The 27,496-nt window shown below is 47.6% G+C and overlaps 2 protein-coding genes and 1 long non-coding RNA gene across 6 annotated transcripts in view; 2 read left to right on the forward strand and 1 right to left on the reverse strand.

Moving 5' to 3' along the window:
* The window catches only part of MICU1 (mitochondrial calcium uptake 1), an 87,898-nt gene extending 80,356 nt beyond the window's left edge, over positions 1-7,542 (reverse strand). Inside the window, exons 1-3 of one of the 3 annotated variants that reach the window (XM_084525115.1) lie at positions 7,474-7,542; positions 6,199-6,298; positions 3,690-3,778 (exon numbers count right to left, since the gene is read on the reverse strand). The gene's annotated coding sequence lies outside the window, so the exon portion shown is untranslated. Of the gene's footprint in view, positions 1-3,689; positions 3,779-6,198; positions 6,299-6,438; positions 7,185-7,473 lie in introns of those variants that run through there. The other 2 variants (XM_084525117.1, XM_084525116.1) reach the window with 2 other exon arrangements.
* A 278-nt stretch (positions 7,543-7,820) lies between these two features.
* Positions 7,821-17,385, forward strand: LOC311439448. The gene is made up of 4 exons (XR_014694720.1): positions 7,821-7,870; positions 15,939-16,195; positions 16,666-16,860; positions 17,070-17,385. It is a non-coding gene; the product is annotated as an uncharacterized lncRNA (long non-coding RNA).
* A 1,258-nt stretch (positions 17,386-18,643) lies between these two features.
* Positions 18,644-27,496, forward strand: part of MCU (mitochondrial calcium uniporter) — a 72,439-nt gene continuing 63,586 nt past the window's right edge. Inside the window, exon 1 of one of the 2 annotated variants that reach the window (XM_084525119.1) lies at positions 18,644-18,818. In XM_084525119.1, the coding sequence (XP_084381245.1) occupies positions 18,660-18,818 (159 nt within the window). In that variant the 5' untranslated portion in view covers positions 18,644-18,659. The remainder of the gene's footprint in view (positions 18,819-27,496) is intronic. The other variant, XM_084525120.1, reaches the window with a different exon arrangement.

Here is a 27,496-nt window from a genome sequence, read left to right on the forward strand (position 1 = left end):
AAATAATTTCATTGATTGTTAGTGCTGAGTAGAGAAGCACACAAGATTTTCAATCTAGCTTTAATGCTGCATTATTAGTAATCACAACAGGTTTATTTATTAGGTAATCCAGTAATTAACTAGGTCCTGATCTTGCCTTGGGAAGGGAGGCAAGAGCATTTACCCACTGGGGACAGATTTTTACCCAGGCATCTTCAGACACTTAAGGCATCCTTAGGGTAAAAGCCGCGGTGCCAACTTTTAGTTTAATTAAAAACTGAACTAAGTTTAGTTTAGGCCCCATTTTAGAGTGCAGGAGCAGTGCTGCCTGGCGAGCCGAGCAGCAACATCCAACCTGGCTGAAGAGGACTTGGGGATGGAGGCAGGCACCAGGAACTGCAACTTCCAAGCAATGAAAGAAAAACACACTGAGACACATATAAACCAATTATCCCATTCCTGGGGCTTTTCTACACAGAAAACATGACTATAATCCCTAGAAAATAAAGCCTTCTCAGTAGCCTTTCCACAGAAGCCAGTTAGTAACTATTGGAGCTGTAAAACAATCTTACCTCATCCCTTATTAAAAATAATGACCCCGCTTATTGAGCTGCTTCTACCTCTATCAGCCCAAGGTGAAGTTTTCTTTCCCAAATAACTGTTCTGAAATAATCAGGCCATCTCTGCAAATGCCTAAGCAGCCACAGAAGCAGGCAGCGTAGGGGCATTTCACAGGAGGAAAAAAATTAAACTGATTTAGAGGAGCAAAGGTTTGTCAGAGAGCTGTTGGTGCAGGGGTAGGAAACATTTGTGCCTTTTTTTCCTGCAGAAAATCACAGCCAGCAGGAAAACACCTGCTTAATGACCCCAGTGATTTAACTTGCCTTGCAGTTTGTGTTGATGGGATGTGAGCTGGCAATTTGAACCAAGAAAGGTGATATTTGGGACAGGGAGAAAGCAAACTCTACGCAAACACACTGGAACAGAGTGAAGCAGTCCCCCAGGCACCCCACGGGGACTGCTTGTTTTTCACTTGTTGCCCCTTTTTCCTGAGAATTCCTCACTTTGACACCAAGCAGAGAGACCCTCCCAGAAGCTTGTGCTGCTGACAGCCACCTACCTGTACAGCACGTGGACAACAAATCCCAGAGCAGCTAAAGGAGATTTAAGAGGTGTTTACAGCTTGCTTGGCTCTAAGAAAAGTGATGTTAATTCTTCATGAATAAACATTTCAAAACAAAATGATGCTGGGAGAAAAAAAAAAAAAAAAAAAAAGGCAACAGAAAAAAATTAAAGCTCCACTACACTGTGAATGTGTTAATTTAGACGAGATATCTGCTGATACACATTCAGTTCCTGAAAAAAACATCACACAGGTTATTGGGTTAATCCGAACGTGAGAGGAGAAAAAGGAGACAGGTTCCCACCACATCCTGCACTGCAGGATGACATCCAGGCGAGCCTAGCACCCCTCAGCAGGGCTTTGACCTCACAGTCCACCAAAACTGTCTACTTGATGGTCTTGTGTCTCGTGCTAAAGGCCTATAAATTCTATCAGTAAGAGGAAAATCCCAAGCGTTTGAGCTTACGTGACCATGGAGACTTAAAACCACCAGAAAAGCCAGCTATCTCCTATTTAAAACACAAAACCTGAAACCCATCACCTGGATTTGTTTGCTGGGGGACAGAAGAAGGGCGACAAGCTGTCAGAGGCCACAGGGACAGCGAGGAAGCCCTGCAGTGAAACAAAGGCTGTTTACACAAGACTTTGCAGGCTACACATCCATGGCTCTCATACACCACCACGAGCAGCTCGCCTGCCCCTGGCTGTGCGTTCCCACCCCAGCACACCCAGTTACCCCTTTACTCTCGACAGAGGTTTAACCCAGAATGCACAAAGGAAAACTCTACAACAGATTTCCTTGGGGAAAAATAGTCACCACCGTCACAGATGAGGAAGCAGGCCAAGGTAACTCCAAATTTACTAGCCAAGGACTTTTCAGGCCGTTTCGCAGAAGTTGCAGTGAAACACTACATCATCTGAACCATCCAACTGCCTGTTTTTTCCATTTTATAGCACCTTAAATCTCTTCCACTGAGGACAAACCTGTCAAAGGCTTTTGGATGGTATGTGCTTAGACAGCTTGTTGCAGCTCAGACTTTACAGCCTCATTTTGTGGTGCAGAAGTGTTCTCCTAGAGCTACCACCCTGAACTGTGTTAAAACACCGTGCACTAACAAAGGCACTGAAAACTGGGAAGAATTAAATAAGTATTTTTATATCCCGGTCCAGTCCATCTCAGGAAGTGTTACTGCAGCAAATGGAAGAGCATCCAACAACATTTCTGTAACAGATCTAGCACGACTGCTACACGACTGTTATTTTGCTTGAGAAATACAGGAATAGCTGTTTGCACATTCTGGATCTAAACATAACTGACGGGTCCCTCAAATATCAGCTGAAAAATGTAGTGCATATGGAATACTGCCTCAAAGCAAGGCTTATCCTGGCCTTTCAAAGTAATGTAGTGATATTAAATGCTAGTAATTGAAGATTATTCTAGGCAGAGCACACCCCTTGCCAAGGGGAAGAAAGCCAGATAGTAGGGGCTGCCCTGAACGCACGCAGTGGGGTCCCCCACGGCTCTGGGTGTGCCAGAAGGTGGAATCGAGTTGGTTGTAAGCTCAGCACAGGGTCCTGCACCCTAAACATATTATTATCTTCTTATGGACAAAAAACCTGCCCACAGGTACCAATAAACCAAACACTGAAGTACTTCGCTAGCCTGTAACAACTTTGCTAGCCTGTAAAAACTCATAGGCTGTTGAGGAGAAGCACAACAGAACGAACTGGTACGAACCCTGCAGAAGGCAGATACATGCCTTCCAAAAGACACCAATCTCCAAAAACACCTGCAGCACTTATCCCAGACTTCCTGAGAGTCCAAACTGTTCGCAGGTTTTGCAGCTTGTCCCGTTAAACTGCCTGAGGGTAACGGTCTGATCTGTCCTCCAAAAACGCAACCACAACAAGCAGCTTATCGGGGAAGTCAGCTTCCCAGCCTAAGAGGTACAAGAGGAACCTCTCCTTGTCCTGAGAGCAAACACGAGTTGACAACGGGTTACACAGGCATAAAAAACACTGTTGAATATGTTCATTAGACTAGCATGCCACTGACCAGCAGAAATTCAAGCAGATGATTACAAGTCTAAAGGTGTCACATGAAACCAGTGGCCACCCCCTCCAGATCCCCAAGAAGCAGGCAGGGATGATGCCAGGACGTGTTTGCTGCAGAGAACGTGGTTTAAAAAAAAAGCTGAGTGAAGATGTTTAAGTATCTCCCTATGCTCACAAAGTTTTAACTGAGCACGTACAAATAGAGAGTTGTTTTTCTCCTTTATGTCTTATCAAGATGGTAAAACTGGGGTTGGGTTGGCAGGGAACGCCAGGCAGAGTTCTTCCACCGCTCACTCCTGTGTCTGCTTCGCTCCTCCTCCTGCATCCAACAAAAATGTCAGCACAACTCTTCACCCTGCAGAAAGGAAACCTTGCTTCCTGCAGCACAGGGGAAAATTCTGGGTCAAGCCCTCAGAATGGGAGTAATTCCAAGCAGGGCAGCTTGAGGGGTAAATGTCAGCCAGATAATTAGTTCAGCACAATTAAAAGTAAGGGAAAGAGGGGCCCCAACAGGCAGCAGCACCATCCTTACCTGTCTCGTAAGCGTATTCGCTCCCTGTTGGTGGGTCAAGCAGTCATGAAGAGCGCAGGAAGTTCTCTCAGCAACTGTAGGGCTGTGTTCTAAAAAGAGAGGAAACATAATAAAGATTAAAACTCTCTGCTGCAGCAGGTTTCATGTAGTTTCCCTCCTGGCAGTTGTGCTCGGCATAGCAGTGCTCACACACATCACCCCCAGTACTCCCGCTGTAGTGCTCGCACCTCACGCTGCCTGCCAAACAAAGCCAGAAAAGGAAAAAATGGTCATGCTGCTGAAAAAAAAAGCCAGCCAGGCCTTTGCTTTAGCTCAAGTCTGAGCTGGCACCTGGGTTTCGAGAGGAGAAAGCCCAGCAAAGCCCTGCCTAGCCTGGTCTCCCTACCCCTAGTCAGCAGACCCGACTAAGACAACTTTCTGTGATGAGCCACTCGGCAGTTTCCATCTCATCAGCGCTAACGAAGCTCACAGCAAAGTCCCCAAAACAACATCAGGACCTTCTTGGAGATCTTCCCCAACACCTTGGGCTTTTTTGGGTGTAACTGGGCAGGATGTTTGTTGCCCAAACACACATGGCTTCCCCACACACACAGGTATTTTGATGGTCAGGACTATAAACCCTGTACAAACAACGAGCCAGGGCCCTGCAGAGCAAGGAATCCACACACTTTTTGGAACATGAAGCCCACTGTGTTAAGGAAGATCTCTCAAATATAACAGACATGCCTTATTTATTCGTATTAAGCAGTCAGTATTAAAGATCTTAGTCTGCAGCACGCTCTCCCACTATTCTGTTCAGGCACTCCACGAGGCTCCAAAGACAGAAAAGCCTTCCCTACATATAGCTCCAACACCTCAGCACCTAAAATTGTTTCCTCCACCCTGATGCATAGAAAATCCTGCCAACTGCCTCCAGGGAAAAACAAAACAAAGCAGAACACACTTTTCCTAATCATTAAATACTAAAAAGAAAAAGTTGGTTGGTGTACGCCACGGTATTACCCCCTCCAAAGGAGCTCAGGATAGACTTTGATGCTGCCCTCACTCAGTTTTACCCCCTTTCCCAAGCGGCTCATGAAACTAAAGGGAAATACAGCACAGGTAAATCATGTCGTGATGAAAATCAAGCCTTTCTATGCTCTCAGCAGTTTATTAAGCCAAATTCACCTCGCAGGTTCTTCAAAAGACAAAGTGCACATCAAATAGTTTGGCTGTTCAGTGAAATCGAAGCTGTTTAACGAACAGGTATTAAGGAAAACATTTTGACATGAGCTTTAAAAACTAAATTAGCAACAATTCCAGTAGCCCTGGCAACAACCCTGTTGGCAATTATTCACAGCAACAATAAAAATAAATCAAAACTAGAGAGCAGAGACGCCGCACTTTGCAGGACACAGCGCATTCAGAGCTACTTCTGCTCCCTGCCCCTTCCCCACTGCCCCATTTGGCTTTGCCAGCGAAGCCCAAAGACTGCTGGCATAAGAAAATTATTTTTTCTTTAAGAATCTCACACGCAACGCGGAACAAAATCAAATCCCAGCAGTGATGAGGCAACCCAGCGCCCTACAAAGGAGTCCACAAGTGCTGTGAGCTAACCAAGGGTGCTTTAAGAAAGTTCTGCTGCAGGGGGCTGTAGGGAAAAGCAAAGTCATCAGATGAGCTCCCAAAAAAACTTTGGCTGTTCCTTGCTTTTCACCAAATGCACATCAGATGGGGGTTTTTAGAGGGATTCCTGGTTCCTCAGCTGGCCCCACAGGTCGATATTCACTGATAGGTGACTCCCTGAGCAAGCTGTTGCTTCTGAGCCACCAGCAGCTGAGCACGTGAGAGCTGCACTCACATTTAACGTGCCCGCCTGGGCTGGGAGCCACCTGACAGCAAGGGGACACCTCCTGACTCCTCCTCAGCCAGCCAGCTCGCGGTGTCTTCAAAGGGAGACGAGATTTCCAGCTGTCCTGCCTGCCGGGATGTCCTCACGTCATGCTTTGGGACAAAGTGGGAGAGTCAAAGAGCCAGGCTCCTGAGCCAGCACCCACCACAAGCATCTCCCAGCCTCTCCTCGCTTGCGGGGACATGATGCTCGCTTCACTACAGGCTTTTCGTGCAGGAGAAGCTGAGCACTTGATCTAAGCATAACCCCTATGGTTTATTAATAAAGACGCAATCACAGTTACAAGCAGCACTAGCAACTGGGCACAGGGGAAGAAGCCACAGCGTGCCAGAGCCTCGTTTCGCCAGCACAGCTGCCATCCCATAAAACCTCCCCAATACACTGAAAGCCCTATTAAAAAGCTTTTTTCCCACCTCTCAAAGATGAGTCACTTCACTACCACCAGCTGCTGCTTCTACAACTGCACCTAAAGGCCTCAAACCAGCGGAAATCCACAATAAACACCCACGCAGCACCCAGCTGCTTCCCTACAATACTCAGCAGCCGTGCACCCCGAAAGCACCAGTGCCAGAGGCCTCTCACCAGCACCAGAACCGCTCACCTCGCACTTTCGCCTACCTCTCGCCCGTCGATACAGGCATTTACCAGCTCAATGGCACAGCGGGAGCTGCCAAAAAGCAGGCAGTGAGGTTTCGGCTGCTAAAAGCTTTCAGGATACCTAATCACATTAAAAAAAAAAAAAAAAAAAAAAAAAAAGAGAGAGAGAGAAAGTAAGCTAATTTTAGAAGCAGCAAGGACTTGAAGAAAACCTCCTCGCTGGCACCCAGGCTCTTTTTGAGACACAAGTCACCAACTCACAGCAAAATAATCTCAAGTGCCTGGCTCCCAGGGGAACTTTTTTTTTACCATCCAGCACCCAGACGCTCACTGACACACAAAGTTTGTGCTCTCGGAGGACTTTCAGTAGGAGAACACCGTCCTGGAGCCCACAGCCAGGCTGTGCCCAGGGCTGACACCACCCACAGCGTTTTGCAGAGTCAGGAGGGGAAACAGGAGGCTTCAGGGGGCTCCCCCCTCATAAGATGTGCTTTAAAGGGGCCGGGGCTTTAGGTCCCTGGGGTTTTGGGGGGGGGTCTCAATGCCCTGGGGGCTTTGTGGGGGGGATCTTGATGTCCTGTTGTTTTTTGTTTGTTGTTTTTTCGGGGGATGGGGGTAATTCCCTGGGGTTTGAAGGGGTGGTGTCTGAGTTCCCCGGGGTTTCAGGGAGGGTCTCGGTTCCCTGGGGGTTTGGGGGTGTCTCAGTGGTGCTGTAGTTCCTTAGGGCTTCAGCTCGCCCTGTTTTGAGGCAGAGGGGTGTCACTAGGCTCTCACCCTCTGCTATTTTGGTGGAGGCAGCTCCACATGCCCGGAGCACCACAAAACTTTAAAAACTACGAATCTCAGCGGGGCAAAAAACGAGGAAAAAAAGGGGAAAAGCACCCAAAAGCTCGCTGCAGAGCCCACAAACCCCACTCTAGGGGAGCACCCCACAGCACGGGGTGCCGGCGTCACTCCCCAAATCCCCCCTCACACCAACAGCCGCCGGGCCGCGATGAGGGGCGGGGATGGGGAGACCCCCCCCAGCACCCTAAATACCCCATTAACGCCCCCCATTAACCCCAAATACCCCATTAACGCCCCCATTAACCCCATTAACACTCCCAATTAACCCCTTTAACCCCACTAACGCCCCCAACTCCCCTCAGCACGGCCCAGCCACATCCCCAGAGCCCTGCCCCGGCCCGAGGGCGGCTCCCAGCGCCCCGTGCCCGGGCTGCGCCCCCCAGCCCAGCGGAGCCCCCCCAGACCCCGGGTCCCGGCCCCGCCGCCCCCCGCCCGCCGGGCCCCGCTCACCTCAGCGCGGCCCCGCCCCCCTGCCAGGCCCCGCCCACCCCGCGCTCGCGCTTCCGCAGGGGGCGGGGCTCTGTCTCCAAGCCACGCCCCCTCCCCGCCCGCCCGCCCGCCTCAGGTTGGGGAGGTCCTGGAAGGGGTGTATGAAAGGGGGGGAATGGAGGGGGTGGGAGGGGGGAAAAGGGAGGCTGAGGGGCTGGGGAGGGGGCTTGGAGGGTTAGGCGGTGCTGGTGGAGAAGGGGTGTGGGGGGGCGGAGGGGGGTGGTGCTTGAAAACGTCGGGTGAATGTGGGGAGGGGGCTACGGGCAGGTCCTGGAAGGCGTGTGCATGAGCCCTGAGGGCTGTATTTTTATACATTTATATACACATACAGCTAATTCTGCATCTTTATAGACGTGGGGTAGGAAAGGGCGGTGTGTGGGGTTGAAGGATTTACGTACATCCCGTGAAGTCACTGTATATAGGGTCTGAGGGATTTATATCCAAGACCTGAGAGACCCCTCACTGGGGTCTGAGGGATATATATATATATATATATATACACACATATATATGCACACATACACACACACATATTTATAACGTCCTGTGTCTATAAGGTCTAAACCACTTCATATAGATCCTGACAGGCCTAGTAATGTCATATAAGCAGCTAATGTATAGGCTTTGAGGGACACATATATAGTTACAAGGTCTGAAAGGGGCTATGGATATATCTGTATGTATATAAGCCCCTAAAGGACTATATAGTGTGAGAAACACTCCGTAGCCAATAACTTAGGCTCAGGCGAGGATCTCAGTGAAGTAGTAATTTATTCGCGATTGCAATGGCGGGCGCCCCACAAGCAGGAGAGAGCGCATCTACTAGTTCCAAAACACAGTTTATATACCTTTTGATGGCAGGACCCTCCCCTGTTTCCCCACTGAGTGGGTAATCCAGATTCACAATCTATCTGATGCTTCACAAACAATGCATGGCCTTCAGTCGCCGGCCTGTTAAATTTCAAATTTCTTTTGACATTTTTACTGCTTGAAGTGGTAATGTTTCTTCACTTATCTGACTTGACTTGACACCGTGATTTTCACCTAATTGTCCTAAGGAGTCTGATTGTCTGCATTTTACAAGGTCGCCTGCTAAACTTTCTTATCACTGTAAGCATATCTCAGTACCACATTCCCTCCTTCTAAACAATGTAACTCTGCAAAAACAACATTTCTATTCCCACAATTCCCCCCTTTTCTTTTTTTATAAACTGTTGATTTTTGCAAAAACTTTTTATTTTTATTTATTTATTTATTTTAAGTGTAATTTGGTAAATATCTTCCTCTTCTTCGCTTTCTTTGCTCTCCATTTCCTCTAATATCATTTTATCTGAGTAGGGTGGTGGATCTATGGTCATTTGTTTCAATAATGTGGTTTCAATTAACCACTGGACAAGTCCCCTTACACAGGGGACTTACACAGCCAATAGCTGTCAAAACTCCTGCTACTACAATCAAGGATGTAAATATGGACATTACCATCCCTTTCCATTTACCAAACCAAGATTTCAACCATCCTGTGATGGAAGTGTCTGCTCCCGAATTTTCTGCCAATTCATTGGCAAGGGTAGTAAGCCCTTGCAATGCTCTTGTTACTGTGCCATCCGGGGCAGTATTGTTACGGATAAAAGTACAACGGTTGCCCAGCATCATGCATACACCACCCTTCTCCACGAGCATCATATCTAATGCTATCCTGTTTTCCCAAGCCATTTTGCTGATGGCATCTAGTTGTTCAGCGATTCCTCTCATCGCATCCTTGGTATAATTGATGAATCTCTGCTGATTATAATAGAAATAATTAATCCAATCCACATTTTTATTGATTGTTACCCACCAGAACAGTAACTCAAACCCTGCAGCAATTTAATTTCTGGCTTTATGTTCATCCGGAACTCCTCTAGGTACCCCAATAGAATCTATGTATACTCTATCATCAAATGATATTCCTAAGCCTCCTTTACTTCTGGGTATTTGTGATGTTTCTCTTTCAAATGCCAGGGTGAAGGGTATAGCTGATTGAACAAGTGCACAAGTGCCTTCCCAATTAGATGGTAGGGTGGACCGTAAGATCTTCCCTGCACCGTACCACCAGAGATCTGCCCTGGGGATCTCCAGTCTTGAGCAGTTTCCCATCAAGTCCTTGGTAGCACAAGGCAAATTCTCCCAGATGCCAGGTAGCACTCACACCCTGCCGTGAGAGGCAAGCTGTATGGTTACCTATAGCTGTAGAGAATGCAGGGGGAACTGTGATATAGTTATCATGCAAGAAACAGCAAAGAGAGACTTACAGGCCTCATTTCCCCAGGCAGTCTTTTCTTGGTACAATGCAATCATACATCGCATCCCTTGGGAGTCTTTGGTCCACCCCCATGGGAAGGGCACTATCTGGGCAATCGGTCATCCCGAGGCACAAGCATAGCAGTAGCTACGATTGAGACTCTGGACAGTATATTTGACCCATTCTATCCAGGCATTCACGTCCCCATACCCTGTTTGAATCTCAAATGTTTGAACTGCCACATTTCAGAGGGCCTCCTGTTTACTCTCCTGTTTTCTCCTTGAGTTTCTCCCTTTCTCTGATGGCAATAGAGGATTGTTTCCATACAGCTATTCTCAATCTGGCTGTTGTGTCTCTCCCAGTTATTTGTTCTTTCTGCTCAATTGTCATTGGGCATTTAAATCTCCACAAGCTAACACCTCACAAGCATCAAACGTGACGGCTTGTGGTACATAACCCTCTGTCACAGTCACTCATATTTTGATGGGGTATCCCGTTTTTGCTATTATCTGGTCATGCCTTTTCCAAGTTACCAATTGACCAAGGCCTTCTCTGAGGCCTAGAATCACTAAAAACAAAATTAGTAATCAATTTTTCCCTGTCATTATTTTTAAACCTTAGGTTTCCAAATAATTATCGATACAAAAATAAGATGTACACTACTACTATAACAACCCCCCCCTTGGGAGCACTGCAGTTCGCTATAGGTCTGTCCTTTCTCTCAATCACAAGTCACACTCATTAGTTACCTGTGAAAATAAAAGGTTAGTTTACAATTGTAAGCTCTTATCCTGCTCAGAGTCCACTACGAGATTTTTCTCTTCAATTTCAACTTCCAACAAGTCTTTTGTAGGAACAGCTTCCCAGGTACTAGCGTCGACAGATGCCTTCACTCAAGTATAGTGAGTCCAACCTTTTTCCGCAATTCTTACGGCTGTTTCAGTGGTCAGTAATTGTCCTTCCCATTCAGGCCGGAGTTGACTCTTTCCAGGTCCGAATCAGGACCCAGTTTCCTGGATGATGGTGGTGAATGGGGAATTCCAAAGGTGGGGTTTGAGCCAACAACCCACAGGTCCTGAGAGATGACAAAGAAGAGGACAACCCCAGAATGCAGTTCTTAAGGAAACTCTCTTATTTTGAATTGTGGTATCTCATCCCTTCTGCCCAGATAGGGCAATCTGAACAGCATCTCATATGGTGAAATTCCTATATCCTTTCTTGGTGCTGTTTAAACCTGTAGGAGTAAGCATTTTACCAAAGGAAGTTGGGTTTCTAACACTAGTTTAGTTAATTGCTTCTTTAATGTCTGATTCATTCGCTCCACCTTCCCAGAAGAGGAGGGGTGCCAGGGGCTGTGAAAATCCCACTCAATCTCTAAGGCCTGCTTTAACCCTTGCAGTAAAGCTTACACCCATCTAGTCACGTGGTCAATTAGGACAAACAAGTAACTCAGTAAAGTTTACCTGTATACTTTGGAAAGGTCAAACCCCTGGCTCCCGTCCCCCTCTAGATGGGTTACAGAACACCTTTTTATTTACCTTTTGACATATGGTACATCCTCTACATATGTGCTTCCCTAAAGTGTATATTCCTACACAGACATACTTTTTTAGCACAACATCACACATTGCTTGCACCTCCTAATGACTCTTCTGATGTAAAACAGTTAATATTTGCCTCATTATCACTTTATTCAGCATTTCTCTCCCATCAGGGAGTATCGATTTTCCTTCAGACTTCATGGCTCCTGATTCCTTAAAAAAATCTTTCTTTTAAAACTTTTTAGTTCTTTCTTAATTTTCAACAATTCCCTGAATCCTCTCTGCATTTATTCTGTTTTCCTTCAGACATTAGATGCCTTAAATACCTGACTTCTCTTTCTCCATATTGTAATTTATTTATTTATTTATTTATTAATACTCCCAAGCCCTGCTTTCCCAGAAAGTTGAATAGCTTGTTAGTAGCTTTCTTCACAACTCTTTTCTCCTGTCCTGACAATAGAAAATGATCCACATATCTGTAACATTAATACCTCCTTGGGAGGTTGTAATTGCTCCAAAATCTTTTGTTATTTAAACTGACCCAAATAGATAGGTGTCCCTGTAAACCCCTGAGGTAAAATTGTCCACCTATATTGTTGCTTCCGCCCCCATTTAAGGGTCTTTCCAGTCAGAGGTGAATATACATGTATGTTTGCTCTCAGGGCCAGAGAGCACTCCATTCATAACACTGTTATTCCAGTCTAACAATTTACTATTTGAATGCCCAATTTAATCATCAAATCCCTTCTCAACAAATTAGTCCTTGCCTTGGGTACATACAATAATTACCCAGTGATCATTTTATCCCCTAGTCTCAGCTTGGTATCCCCCCCAAAGTGGCACTGTTATCCCAGCCCCACTTTTTAGGGTTTCATTAGTTAATTTAATCCCTGATACTTTACAGGTCAGTAATGACCTAGCTGTTCCCCAGTGGATTGGGTTTGATGGCAAGGTTCGGGGGCTGTGAGTAGGGGGGTGGGAAACTGCAGTGGCAGCCCCCGTGAGAAAAACCCAGAAACCTCCCCGTGGCAGATAAGGGACAATTTCATCTGGCCCCACAGGGGCCCACTGCTGCCCAGAGCCAAGCCATGAGCAATACAGTCCGTGCCTCTGTGAGAGCACATCCACGAAAACAAACAAACAAAGAAACAAACAAAAACCTGCTGCTCAACAGCAGTTGGGAGAGCGAGAAACCCCCCCGCAGACACCAAAGTCAGTGCAGAAGGAGGGGGAGGAGGCGCTCCAGGCGCTGGAGCCGAAGCCCCCCTGCGGCCGCTGGAGAGGCCCCTGGTGGAGCAGGCTGTTCCCCCCCACCGTCCCCCTCCCCGATGCTTGGGAAACTGACCAAACACCACAGCAAATATGCAAATATACCAAAACTTCTAGACTGTTACTTAGATAATGCCTACATCCTCTTTCCCTGCTCATTCAACTTCAGACAGCTCTGTTAAATATTGCATGCCACACCTTTAACACCTTCAGCAACCCTTTTAACACTTCCTTCATCTTTCTCCAGACTGTACTTTTCTAATACCAGCACCAAAGGCTCAGTCAGGGTCCAACTTAATTCCATACCTTTTCCCTCCAAGATACTGAAACAACATATCAATATAGCATATTTCATCCCATTTTCCTTCTTTCCTCCTTCTTCCACTCCAGATATTCCTATTCGAAGTGGCCAGCCTGGCCACACTTAAAACATCTTATCAAAGCCTGTCTCTGCTAGGACTCGGGCCACAACACAGGCAGCCTTCTTTGCCTGCCATTCCTTCATCTCTCTTCCTCTCCTTTCCATCCTGGCCCTGACTCCCCCTGAAGATTTTCTTCATCTTTCTCCAACCCTCTGCCTCACTACCCGCTGCACTGTCAATACCATTAGTTTCGCTCTCTGCTTTTCCTTCTCATCTCCCCTCCGGACACACACCTCCAGGGCCTCCCGCAGGAGGGTCCCCCAGTGACTGTTCACTACATCCCCCCACCTTCTGAAGCATTTTCTGCATATTTTTCCAGGCTTTAATCACACAATGAACTTTCAAGAGCCCTTGGGATACTGGGTCATCAGGTCTCATCCCCAAGTACTTTCTCATTCTGACCCCAAGTCTCTCATATGATTTCTGTGTTGCACACTATTATTATTCCAGCCAGGATTGGCAAGTGGGTATTTCTGCCCTGCCGGTATTACCCCTGGTCCTGGAGGATGAGCTCTTTCCCATTCTTGTATAGCAGCTCTCCTCCTGATCATTCCCATTTCTTTCCCTGTAAACAACATACTTATAGACATAATTCCCTCCCCCAAGAGTATAAATCAGGTCGTAGGAACTGGTCTAATTGTTCAGCTAGGCTGTTGGGGTCCTTGAATAAAGACTTCCTCTCCTTCTTAAAAAGTCCTAACCTCTCTGCTGGTAAGGAGGAGGGGGTAGTTCACCTAAGAGGATACACAGTTAGTGTTAGTACTGTTAGTATCAGGGAAGGCAAAATTCTCAACATATCTTCTACCTTGTTCTAATTCTTGCCAGAGCCTAGAGTACAATACTTCTTTAGGGACAGTGTTAATTACAGTCCCTGTCTCCCTTCCTGGAGTGACTGCTGCTGCCACCAGTTCAATATTAAGATTATAGGGAGCATAACTTGGCTCCTTCTCTGAAAAAGGAATCTTATTGTTTACACATAAATTTAAAGCCTGAATTTTCATCAGACCCGTATTTTGGCCAAAATACTGCTGTTTCCTTAATTGATTCTTTTGTCCAGACTGATACACAATGTTTAACCTGTGTTTTTTTTTTTTTTTTTTTTAATTACTTTTCTTTTACAATCCCTCTAATTTTGGGATTATGTTTCCAATTTCTTATCATTTTTCAGGAAGAACTATTAGTAGGCACTCCCCCAGGGATATCTCCCTGTCCCCTGGAACTCATATTTTCCCATTTTTCCTAACCCTCGCCAGTATGTGCTACAGAAATTTCCCTTCTGCAGTGTACCACACACCAACGTACTGAAAAATGGGGGTGTACCGCCAAGCACTTCCCCGTGCCAGCGTTACCGCACACCTATGAGTTTACCAGATTCCCTGGAACTCGTACTTCCCATCTTTCCTAACCCTCGCCAGTATGTGCTACAGAATTTTCCCTTCTGCAGTGTACCACACACCAACGTACTGAAAGATGGGGGTGTACCGCCAAGCACTTCCCCGTGCCAGCGTTACCGCACACCTGAGTTTACCAGATTCCCTGGTGTACTTCCAAGCACTTCCCCGTGCAAGGATTACCGTACACCAGATTCCCCTGGTGTAGTGCCAGCACTTCCCCGTGCAAGGGCTTACCATACACCAGATCACCCGACCCCCAAGGCAATACTTAATATTTCTTACCTTGGTCTGTGCACAGAGTTACCGGATCGATTCTTAAAAACCCGGAGTGCCTACCTTCTTCCTTTCCCCACTACTTCACGGATCCTGCCTCTTTAACCAGTCTCGGGCCCTCTGTCAGCTTTCCGCAGAACCGCCACCGTCGATGCACAGGACCGCTGAAATCAGCGGGGCATGCCTTCCTGCTGCTGCAGCGGTGGGGCTCCCCAGTAGGTGACTGGATCCCGGACGAGCCCCCAAATTGTGAGAAACACTCCGTAGCCAATAACTTAGGCTCAGGCGAGGATCTCAGTGAAGTAGTAATTTATTCGCGATTGCAATGGCGGGCGCCCCACAAGCAGGAGAGAGCGCATCTACTAGTTCCAAAACACAGTTTATATACCTTTTGATGGCAGGACCCTCCCCTGTTTCCCCACTGAGTGGGTAATCCAGATTCACAATCTATCTGATGCTTCACAAACAATGCATGGCCTTCAGTCGCCGGCCTGTTAAATTTCAAATTTCTTTTGACATTTTTACTGCTTGAAGTGGTAATGTTTCTTCACTTATCTGACTTGACTTGACACCGTGATTTTCACCTAATTGTCCTAAGGAGTCTGATTGTCTGCATTTTACAAGGTCGCCTGCTAAACTTTCTTATCACTGTAAGCATATCTCAGTACCACATTCCCTCCTTCTAAACAATGTAACTCTGCAAAAACAACATTTCTATTCCCACAATAGGGTATACAGTTTTAACATATCAGCCCTAAAAGGCCAGTGTGTTGCATCTCAGGAACCCGTACACGTGGTCCAAACAGCCTGTGTGTAGGGCCTCAGGTGTATATGTACCAAGTCGCAGCAGCCCCCCAAAAGAGTTGGTCCGTTTCTGAGAGAATTAGCCTAAATCTCCCAAAAACTGCTCCTGGGAAAGCAGTCTGAAAAATCCCAATTTTGTTGTGTGACAGTGCCTGAGCTGCTTATCGTGCTCCTGGTCTCAAAACACTTTATTTGGGGCAACTTTTTTCCTTAGTTGTGGTGAAAAGTGTGGAAATTCTGCCTCCACTATTGCTCCATTTGCTACCTATTTAGTTAATGTGCCAAAAACTGCAGTGGAAGTCTTTTTTTTTTTTTTTTTTTTTTTTTTTAATCATTAGACAAATGGCTATTCAAAATCTTTAAAATTGGGATTGAATTTTGTTTAGAAACAACCTTCTTGAAAAGAAAACAGACTGAGCATCTGTTGTTTTGGTGTTCTTAGAATAGAAATCCCTGCCTGAGATGATGCATCTCCCTGATCCTTCCTTTCCTGGAGGAATTTTTAATGTACACGCATTAACACCTGGACCAGAAGGATGACAGGAGTAGCCTCAGCGCTTAAAAATGATCCAAGAGCAAGAAAGAAAAAGAAGAAAAATACCGTGAAGAGAAATTGAACACTTGCATTGTTGTAGAAGTGTGTAACTGGAACTGCCACACCAAATCATAGGTGTGGCATGATGAGGCTTCAGCATTTGTGTAAGTTTAGTTTTCAAGCATTTAATTTTTATTAATTTATCTTTATATTTTTATGTACTATCTAAAATATATATATATGTATATTTATTTGATTTTCAATTAAAGTGCAAAAGTTTTAGTTGTATGTGAATGTATGTGAAAGTGCTTTCTTTTGCTTTTTTCTTTTTCTGGCATATCTGATGGGGCCTTTCAATGTGTTTCCAAGAATAATTTAGATAAAGTGGTTTTCTAGCGAGAGGTGTGTCCCTCGAGCAGGTAACTCTTCAGGGTCCAGACGAGTACTTCTACTCCAGACCTGAAGTGAGAGCCAATGTTACTGCAGTGCAGCAATTCCTGAATTAGGAATTAAATAGAAATTGTGCCCCGTTACAAGTCTCTTGCACCCTCAGAGGTAAGCCAGGCTGTGCAACATTAATGATACCCTACTATTTCTTCATTTTTATTTTTTTTTTCCTGCTGCTGCTCTGTAGTCTCCCTTTTCTTTTCCTGGAAAGAAGAAAGGCATTTAAAGTTGTTTAGTTGACCTGTGCACATTCGGGCTGCTTTTGCACTGTGGACACCAGCTAAAATCTTTGTATGTTTTCTGATCAACCAAACCTTTAACTCAATGCAGAGGAAAGCGGGAGCAGCAGGGCAGGACCTCCTGGAAACCTCCCCCAGCAATGGTGAGCTTGATGATTCAAAAAATGTCATGGAGGGGGAGCTTTTACCTGTTGGCTGGGAAGGAAATGAGGCAGATTGAAAATAAATCATCAGAGACAAGGATCTGGGGAAGTGGGTGTTGCTCCACTAGGTCAGAAAGGTGCAGGAGGAGTTTTTTCTTTTCCTTTTCTGTCCTTTCAGCCTTATCTAATAATTTTCTGTGTTTCTCCAGGGCATGTCTTTGAAGCTTCCTGCTACCCTGGATGGAAAAAAGCTGATTTATAAAAATAGACTTTTTCCCCCAGAAGCTGATTTCATCCCAAGATGGGCTATGCCTCTCCATGCTGCTGCTACAGTTTGGAAACCAGAACGTCCTTCAACATGGCTCAAGAAGTAACCAGAGAAACTGCAGGCTTGTGTCTCACAGGTCTTATTTGCTTCATTTTCCATCACAGCAAGCTCTTCAGTGGCTGTCCTGGGAGACGAGCAGTGGCGACGAGGTGTGTTCTTGAGAACTTGGGGGCAATAAAAGCCAAGTTTTGCTCTAATCACAGCCCCTCTCTGAAATGCTGCTGCAGAAATGCTTCCTGTGGCACCACAGCTGGGCTCTCTAGTTATATAGAGTGGCACTTATAGAGCACCTGCGCTGCGCTCTGTGGCTGGAGCAGCGATGCTTTCGCAGCAGAGTCTCCAGGGAGGTACCTGAACAGGAAACCCCATTTGGGGCACTTTCTCCGGCAGAGTGTGGAATTGCAACTTGCAATTGTTTGCAAACCAGCCGTGGGGAGAGCCGTGACTCTCCACAGCGCTCGCGGCAGTGACACTGCTTCATGTGCAAACTCAGCCCGGCGCGTGCTCAGGCGTCTCCGTCGGAGGGAGGACTTGCCGTGGGTGAGGTTAATTTTAGGCCTTCAAGATAATTTTAGTTGCTTCCAGATGCACTTTAGGCTGGTCCTCCTCAGACTTTAATGAACCCCCATTAAAAAACACATTTTCCAGAGGCATAAATAGGCAGTGATGACTCTTCAGGAATGCGGGAGGCTGCCAAATCCCAACGAGCCCTTTTCGTAAGGAAACTCTGGCAGCAGTTTCTAGGACAAACCTGGAGGAGGGCTTTTGGCGATGCCAGGGAGACTTCAAGTGGCTGCTGTGGTGCAGAGGCTGAAGACTGGTGCTGGGCACGGGCCTCTAAACAGGCGATGAAGATGCTGGAGCCTGAAAGATGGGAGAAGGATCCTGTGGGGCCCTCAGGGCAGGGAGAACGCATCCCAGGGAACTCTTGGAACCGCTCTGAGGGTGTTCTTTGGGTGCGTTTACAAAACTACGTTAAATTCTGAGCATATTTGCCAAAATGGAGGAGGCTCAGGGCGGAGGCGCTGCTGCTTTGCCTCGCACGTGCTGCTCTGATGCGTGCCCTGCCCCCACCCAGCCCCAGGCCTGGGTGCTGAGCGGGGCCGAGCAGGGCAGCAGCACCCAAGGGTGCCCCGCGGGGAGCCGAGGCCACGCCCCCTCCTTCTGACCACGCCCACCCACACAATAGCCACGCCCATGTGGTTGCAAAGCCACGCCCATTCACGTGGCCCCGCCCCCCGAGCCCTCCCCCCTGCCCTCCAGCCCCCTCCCGGCCCCGCCCAGCCTCCCGCGGGCAGTGGGCGGGGCTCCCCGCCGGGCGCCACCCAATCCCCTCTCTCCCCGCGGCGGCCGCCGCCGAAGGGGAGGCGCCCGATTGGCCGCCGGCCTCCCCAACGCCCCGCCCCTCCCCGCCGCCGGCCCCGCCCCGCCGGGCGTGCAGCCGCCGCCGCAGCGAGCCCGGCCGTGCGCGATGGCGGCGGCGGCGGGCAGGTCCCTGCCGCTGCTGCTCTGCCGCCGCGCCGCGCTCGCCTCCCCCGCCGCGCCTGCAGCCGCCTCCTCCTCCTCCTCCTCCTCCTCCTGCTGCTTCCCGGCCCTGGCGCGGCGCCGGCAGCAGCAGCGACACCGCACGGTGAGTGGGGCGGGGGCGGGCGCCGCGGGGCTGTGCCCTTCAGGAGCCCCCCGGCCTTCCTCCTCCTCCTCCTCCTCCTCCTTTTTCCTCCTCTTCCTCCTCCGCCGCCTTCCTCCAGCCCTGCCCGGCCCTGCCCGGCCCGGCCCGGCGGCAGCTGCTCGTTATTCTTAGCGCCGCGAAACTTGAGCGGGGCGGCGGCCGGGCGGCTCCGGGCTCCGGCAGCTTCTCCTACGGGGACGGTGCTGGGGGCCGTGTCGAGCCGTGCCCGGCCGTGCCCAGCCCTCCCCGGCCGTGCCGCTCCCTGGCCCCGCTGGCAGGCACCGCCCCGGGGCCGCCAGGTGGCGCCCCGGCAGCCTCCCGGGGGTACCGGCCCCGAAAGGACGCGGGGACCCCCCCAAAATGCCGAGTGACCCCTCCGCGCCCGGCCGCTGGGGTTGGTTGAGGAGGTGTGGAGGCACGCCCGGCCCCGCGGTGGGGCTCAGCACCGCAGGGTGCAGGCGATACAGCTGAGAAGTAAGCGGTGAAAACGCCCCAAGGCTCCCCGATTTGTGTGGGGTGCAGCTGGGCTCAGCATCAGCCCCAAGGGCTCTGCCCGAAGCGCGGGGTATGGGGGCGCAGCAATCGTGCTCCCGAAGCCGCCTCCCGCAGGTGCTGGGGGAAGGAGGAGGGTTTGCTCCTGTCCCGTGGCTCACTGATCACAAACTGCTCCAGGTGTTTGTCGTGGGTTTTTGGCAGCTTTGCCGCTGTCAGTTCGTGGCGTTGCGGTGGTGGGGTTTGGGGTTTTTGCCCCTTTTCAGCAGGGAGCTTGTCCAGGAGTCACCGCTGTGTAGTGGTAAGCTGGAAGCTTCCCCGAGCAGGTTGGTACTGGGGCATTAACCCTGACTTTTGACAGCAGCTGTACCGTGCCTGCTCATCTCCTGGAGAAGATGAATTATGCTTTCGTGGAGCACTGGGAGAAGGTAGAGACCCGAGAGCTGCACAGTCCAACAAACGATCTCCGAGGAGGAATTACAGCAACCAGAGCACTTCATAATAAAGCAGGAGGCTGCTGCAAAGCAGAGGAGAAAATTTAGTTCTGTGTTGGGTCAGAGAAGAGATAATGGGCTTGCAATGCAAGAACAGGGCTTCTATTAGGTGCTGCGGATCTTTTCATTGCTTAAAGTAGTGAAAGACTGCATTATTTCCTGGGGAAGCTGTTTAATCTCCGTTACCAGACAGGTCAGACTAGCAGCAGTCAGGTAGGAATGATGAGGAATTGATCCTCCTCTGTGAGAGGACTGGGCCGTGTAAGCTTCCTGCGTCTGTAGGTTATATTAGAAAATAGGTATGAGGAACTTGTATAATACGGGCATAATTAATAGAGTGATTTTACTGGGTATGTCTGTGCAGTGTTGCTTTTAGTACAATAAATTCTGCTCAGTTACTTCTCAGAAAGGCTTGTTTCTAGCAGAGATAAATGAGCTCTCTAGTAAAAAGTTGGGGATGGTAAATGGCCTTATGGAAGAGTCCCTTCAGAAGGAACATACTCTGTGCTGGAAGAGCTGCCACCAAATGACTTCACTGTGAGGGGACAAACCAAGGGAAAACCCTCACTAAATGTGTCATGGGTAAAGAACGAGGTGGTGGTAACATCAAACGGCAGAGAAGTCTGAACTCCTGGATAAATACTTGGTTGTGAAGCTTGTGATGGTGGTGCTGGGAGGTACGGGGCTCAGGTGAAGTACTGGGGCTTGCTGGAGCCTTTTAGAAGCTGAGAGGGATGGGGAAGGTTTGCGGGCTGAGGGTGACTGATATTACGACCCTATTCAGACCACGTCCACCCTGCTGACAAGGCGGCTGTCCTGCACCAGCTTCTGCGGCTTAAAACTCGCTGCTCCCTTCCTGCCTGCCCTCAGGAGCGTGGCAGGAAAATCCAAGGGGATATTCCTGAGAGGAAACCTCCCTGTGCAGTGAGAGAAGCTTGCTCCGAGCGCTGCGGGTGCTGGGGGCCAGCTGCTGGAGGTACGAGCTCCGCACGGCTGGGATGCAGTGCGGGTAGGAGGCAGCTTTTTGTGCCAAAAAAAAGCCTGCTAGGAAGCTTTCTCCGGGTACCTGGCGGTAGACAAAGGGCTTAAATAAAATTCTCTGTGTTTGCATGTTGAACGCTTAATCCGTGTGGCTTTGTTTCTCTAACAAGGGACTAATCTTCATTGTGTTTCTTAGGGTATGTAACCAGGTGGCTCGGCTGTGTTGGATTAGTGTGTAATCAGTTGTTTCAGTTCTGGAGGAAAAATACCTGTGGAGAGGCGAGGGCTCAGCTGTATGTGGTGTTCCTATGGTAGTTAATCCCAGTGACTCTGGGCGGGTAAGCGTTATTCAGTAATAATGACTCAGTGACTTCTCTGAGGCCTTAAAAGGAGCATGGGGGGCTATAGAGACCGAACTGAACAGCAGTTGGATTTCCAGGAGCTAGCAGACAGCAGGCGGGTTGCAAAATCTGCACAAGATGAGGACTGGGGTCACCTACACGGTGCGGGCACTCCTGTGGGAAATCCCACAGAGGAAATCCCAAGGAAAGGTGTCCTGGGGCGTGGGAAGTCTCGGGAAGCAGGCCCCATGGGTGCTGGTAGGTAAAATTTTCGGCTCTATTTTCCATGCTGTGGCTGAAACTGTTGCATCCCCTTTCAGAGGAGCTGTTGCTCACCATAATGTCCCTGGTGGGCCCTGTAACCACCTCGTGCCCTCACTGTGACAGGCCGTGGTTTATTGCCATGCTTCCCTCTCTCCTGGAACCAATTTAATTAATGAGTGAGACTGGGGGCTCTGCATGCAGAGGTGGTGACTGACTGCCAGGATAGTGAGAGCTGGAAGAACATTTTGGTGTGGTGTCTGCGTTTTTTGCTGAGGAGGGAAACTAGAGGGCTTCGTTAATTAACTGGGCCCGTGTTTTCCTGATCTCGCCTACTGCTGATCGTAATTTTCAAATGAAAGATTAAAAAGCTGAGGAACTGTTGGCTGTCCAATGGATTGGAGGGGCATAAAACAATTATGCGCGCTGGATCGTTGCCCACCCTGACCTCAAGTGTTTGCCATGCTGGGATGCAGAACACTAAATTAAACCCTTCCCCAGGACTTCACTATAAAAGCCTACGTAGAGATTTGATAACAGTTTTGTGTTGACTGGCTTCTGTGGTCTCTGATTTTTTCCTTCTCATTGGGTGGGTGATGCATTCGTTTTCATAGCATCAGGGACATGCGTGCTGTATGACAAGAGGAGAGGTGCATCTGGCATCACTTTGGAAGTCAAGATGGGATGTGCTTGAACTAAAACACGAATATATCCCAACACAGCAGCACTTTGGTGAAGTAGAGAGCCCCAGCAAGTGTAGGCTGAACTGTAAAATGGGTTTCTCCACCACAGCCCCCTTTTCTCCTTCTTTCCTCACCTCCTTCCCACACACGTGTACTTCTTGTCCTGCTGATTCCCTGCTCTCCTCACCCTGGCAGAGGGTGGCTAAAAGGTAACAATTCGGTATACTTGTCATTACCACTTGCCCACTTCTGAGCTGCCTAAATTGATTAAAATGCAAGGCAAACCGAGGTCTGCTGCCTCATACCAGATTCTCTGTTACAGCAGAGGCTACAGCCAAATGCTATTTTGAAAGGTACAAAAGTACAAGAGAACTTTCCCAGCACTTTAACCTCAAATGAGGAAAGGGAATCTGCCCGTTGTTAATTATACAGCAGTGGAGCTAAGTTGGAAATCTTGTACTGCTTTAGCTTTTCTATTAGATTGCTTTGGGGTATTTTGCACAACCCAAAGGTTAAAGGGGCATGACCGGAGAGACTTGTTTAGTGTATGAAAGTGGCGAAAACCTTCTCTTAGTCTCATTCATTCTTATGGAACAAAATAGGTTTTAAAGGGATGCTGAACTGGAGGAAAGAAAAAAAAAAAAAGAAAAAAAAAAAAAGAAAAAAAGGCATTTCAGAGCTTTTGATGTGCCCGTGGCATCCTGTTCTTTCAGTGAATAGGAAAAAAGCTTTAGTTGGTCGTGTTCAGAGAACACCCTTCCGGGGCTGCTTATGTAAAAGATGTGGTATTCAAAAAGGGGTTAGGTTTTTTGATTGTTTTGTGACAATGACGTGATGTTAATAACTTTTTTATAGCCCAATGTATGGGAATAATTGAGACTGTGTATGTAGGGTCTGTGGTAGGAAGGGATGTTACGGTCATGGTTGGGTTGCTCCAGTCATTAATGTAAAATGCCAGGACAAATTTCTCTCCATATGGGGAGCGTTTCTCAGCTAGCCTCAGATAGGAGGGCTACAGCTCTGCTTCTGAGAGGCAGGCCTGAAAAAGAAATATAAACAAAAAAAAAGTTCAGGGCAGGGCTTTCATTTTCTGAGGCTGTTTTTAGCCTCATCTTCAAGATTTTCTGTGAGATTAGGTTGCATGCGGTCTTGAGGATGAAACTGAACTTCCATGACTTGATTTCAGGCCCGTTCTGCGAGCCGCTTGCCTTTCTATAAAATAGCATGCAGAGGGGACAAACATGGGATCGAAATTACTTTCCTCTTTGTCAGCGCTTGCTGTCCATGGAGGCGTTGAAACGTTTTTAGGTTTAAGGTGGCTTCGTGGTTTTTTTTTTTTCTGGTGTTAATTACTTGTTTATTGAGCAAATATAAGTGCTGTCTAGGTGAGAGACCACCTTTGATATCGCTGTTGTGGTGTTGATCCTGTTTCCGTACTCTCTGAGGGCAAACCAGTGAGCTGGCTTTAAGGACTGTTCTGTCCTTGAGTACTTCATGTTAACGACAAAGAGAAAATGGCTTGTTCTTTTTCCATTAAAGTTTTGGCAAAGGGTTTTCTTCCTGGTATTAAGGTCTCAAAATGATATGTCATCTTAATGAAGACAAAAATATGCAGTACTTGAATGTGACGTGGAATTATTTTCCAGCAGGGCAAGCCTACGGGACATTGCTCGTGTCTCGTGTAAAATATGAAGCATGGCTGCTATCTCTTTCTGCATTCTTGGCAGCTCTTAAGGAATTAAGAAACATAGAGCAACTTGCATAAGTAGACGAAAAAATGTGGAGGACGAGCTCGTTGCAGTGAATCACTTTTATTGGCTTCCCTGGGAGGAAGGGATTGCCACGCAGTGAGGTAACTGTTACAGCTCTGGAACTGTTTATTGGAGTAATTAAAACTGGAATTGGTTGGCTAACTTCTGGGGGATGGGCTGGAGGATGGCCGTGGTTCAGCAGTGCCTTGTGGAAGGGGTGGCTGTTGTGAGAAGATTTGGGTTGGAGCCGTGCTGTGGTAAGGGTGTCCACAGCTTACATCGCGCAGGGCCCAAAACATGTGAGGTTGCGGAAGTGGAGCAAGGAAGAAGGGTTTCCAGATCTAAGAGCAAAGCCAACGCTTTACAAACGTAGGTGGGAGCAGGATTTATCTCTCTGTATGCGTGCAGGAGGTGGGGACATCTGAGCTCCCCACAGGCAGGTGCTTCTTGCTGCACAGCACCTGAGTATGGAGGTAGGCGAGGGCTCCTTTCCTGCAGGATTTCACTTCAGTTCATTGCTATACATGGGTTGCAGGGAGGAACCCAAAATAACTGGATTTATTGGATTAATCTACATTTAATTTCAGACAGGGAAACTCCCCGATAGGCTCTTGAGAGAAGTGATCGCCTCCAGCAGCTGGCAAACAGCATCCTTTCCTTCAGGGCTGAACAGGCCTTCCAGCCTCTCTTTTAATTTCTAGGCCTGCTGCTGGAAAGGAGGATGAAGTTACTCCATCTTTCCTCTGTTCTACATAACCATATTACCTTGAAAAGCACCGAGCTAGGCGAATCTTTCATTGTTTTATTTTGTTACGAAGAATGCCATGTTTCCTTCAGCTGCGTCGTGAGTTTATCTGGATGGTCTCATGCTAACTGTTACTGTACCTCGGAGTTGCTAAGGGGAAATGCATTCCCTAAATTTAGTAACAGGAATGTTTCGTTTCCACACTTGAGACTTGTGTGTGTTTAGAAACGGCCCAAACAGCAACTTGCTGAACACTTTGGTCAGAATCTGCCCCATGTTCGCACCCAAGTAACCTCTTGAGAAGCAATGGTTGTAGCTGTTCTGTGGCAGGTCTGCTTTCCCAGGCTCATTTCCCCAGAATTTCCTTCCAGTTTCTTTTCATTATGGCACTGCAAGCGTTTCAAGACTCAGGAAATTACTGTACATAATTGTCTTAAACCCTAATTTTCTTTTTGCCAAAAATGCCTCCTAATGATGTTGTGTTCCTCTTGCAAGTGATGCCTGTAGAGTGAAGAGCAAATGGGTCTTTGTTGGACAGAATTTGGATGTTTGTAGAAATTTAATCAGAATAGTGAGCTCTGAGGTATGTCCTGCAATAAGAGATGAATTGTGATGGGTTATTGTAAAAGGAAATAGCTGATGTCTCCACTTAAACCATTTTTTTAAACTATCTTCTCATAACTTGTTATCTTTCTTGGACGTTTGGAATTAAATGACAGTTTTCTGCTAGGCAATGTACCTCCAAAAGTAAGAATTTTGTGACAAATGAAGATTTTTACTTTTTTTAGAGAAAACAGGCTGTTCAAGACAGCACAGGAGTGACACAGGAACATCTCAAATTGTGCATTAGGGAACATGAGCTGAGCTCTGGATGTTTTTGTTTTTTCCATATAGGACTTAATTCTGTACGATGGCCGTGTTGGCATTATGCATGCAATGCTTACCACTGGGAACTGTTTGCGTACCTTCTCCCATCTATGTTTTCTAGAAAAAATGTGGGTAGAAGCAATATGTAAGGTAGCAGCAGCCTTCTTAAAGTCACTTAAATTAATCGGGGACCCATCTGACATGTTGCAGAGGTTCCTCTGTGCCGGAGCAGTGAGAGTGAAGGGCGGCGGAGAAAGTGCTTGTCCCTCAAATAACGGCGAGCTGGGAAAAGTGCAGAGATTTCCTGGGGGAAAAATGCGTTTCCTTTTTTGGAATGAAAATGCTTTAATTCATCACGTTACTTGGGAAATCCTCTTGGCTTCCTGCGGAGGGGGAAGGAGGAGCCGCCGAGCGTTTCTCTGGATGATGGAGCACGGCGTGCCTGTGATGCATAACAGCATCTGCTGCGCAAAAGGCTCCCGAGGGAGGCTGCTGCCTGCTGCCAGGCTATTCCCCCTATCCAGAGACTTGTTTCGAAGGCAGCAGTAACAGAAATTCCGTCGTCCAAATATTTGGTAGATGTGGTAATTACCCTAATACAGCGTGCTGTTGTTTCTTCCAAGGCTGGGTGAAGAGGAGAAGGGGATTATTCATCTGGACTTGGGTAGAAGTGATTCAAGAGAACCTGCTCTGGTCTCTCTCTTAGGCAGGGAGTTGTGTTACGAGCAACGTGTATTGCTAATAATAATTCCAGTTCTAAATACTCCCCTCTGAATCAAAGGAATATATTCAAGATTTTTTCCTTCCTGTTGCAAGTTCCAAATGAGCTGTTCTTGTGCTTTATGAACTGCCTGGGAAAAGCACCTGGAAAAGTGGGGTTGAAGGAAACTTGCACGGGTAGAAACGTCCATTCCTAATTGCTGGATGGGGTGATGCGAGTCCGGCTGCCAAGAAACGAGAAACTGAGGGTCCATAGCAGAGCTTTGGTTGGAAGCCAGAGATGTTTCTGACCGCAAAGCTGAGTAGAATTATGGAGTCCAAGATTAATTTCATCTTCAGAATAATTTTATCCGAAGATAAAGACCATGACTCAGATTTGCACACGTTATTTATTAAAAAGATATCACAATTGTGAATCAGCTAGTCACCCTAATGTGTAGGAGTGACCATTTCCATATTTCCTCTTGGCGTTTAATGCTCAGGAGAGTAATTTTAAACAAACAGTTCCACAAAGTACTCCTCTGCATTATGGAGCTCGATTGAGTAGGGCAGGATGTGAGGCTGTGCAGGTATGGTCTGCTGAGCTGGCAAGGCTGCTGTAGGAAAGGACTGTGAGAAAAGCATTAATACCATGCAGGCACTCGTGAAATAAATTGTTTTGTAAGTAGCATTTTGAACAGATGTGTGGTTTTCTAAAAATCTTTCTCCAAGGGTTCTCTGTTTCTGTTGACTATTCTTGCATACAGTTCAGTCTTTTTCTGTATAGCAGCTCCTGTTCTTGTGCTCAATGTCTGCTTATAATTAGAGCAGTATGATTTTCTTTCTCCGTTTGCAGCCATCGATATCCCTGTCTCTTGCAGGACATCCTCCTCTCTTCTGTCCCAAGCACGTTGAGGACACACTGAGGGCTTTGGATGTAGAGCAGTGAGGTTGGTGGAGCCGCTGCTTTCATGACCTACTTCTTGGGCAAGCATGAAAGTAAAAACCACTCCTGGTGACACAGATGAGAGATCCTGCCCCTTTTTTGGGTCTTGGGCTTAAAAACCATCAGGTTCATATAGTCTTACTCCTTGAGGTTTGGAGCTGGTGTCTCCTAAATCATTCCAGTATGGGTGGAGAAGAGAAATAGACAAGAACACCTAAGCGTATGTCAGTTTTGCTTTCAGGATATAAAACAAATACTTCATTGCTGTGGTCAGTCAGATGTAATTAATTCAGTTTCTCCTTTGAAGAGAGGTAGGTGTGTAATTGACTCATCCTAAACGCTTTTATCCACGTTTATACTTTCATTTGGGAGATTTGGC

Source organism: Aythya ferina (assembly GCF_964211825.1).
Source record: "Aythya ferina genome assembly, chromosome: 7".
Classification (NCBI taxonomy): Eukaryota; Metazoa; Chordata; class Aves; order Anseriformes; family Anatidae; genus Aythya; species Aythya ferina.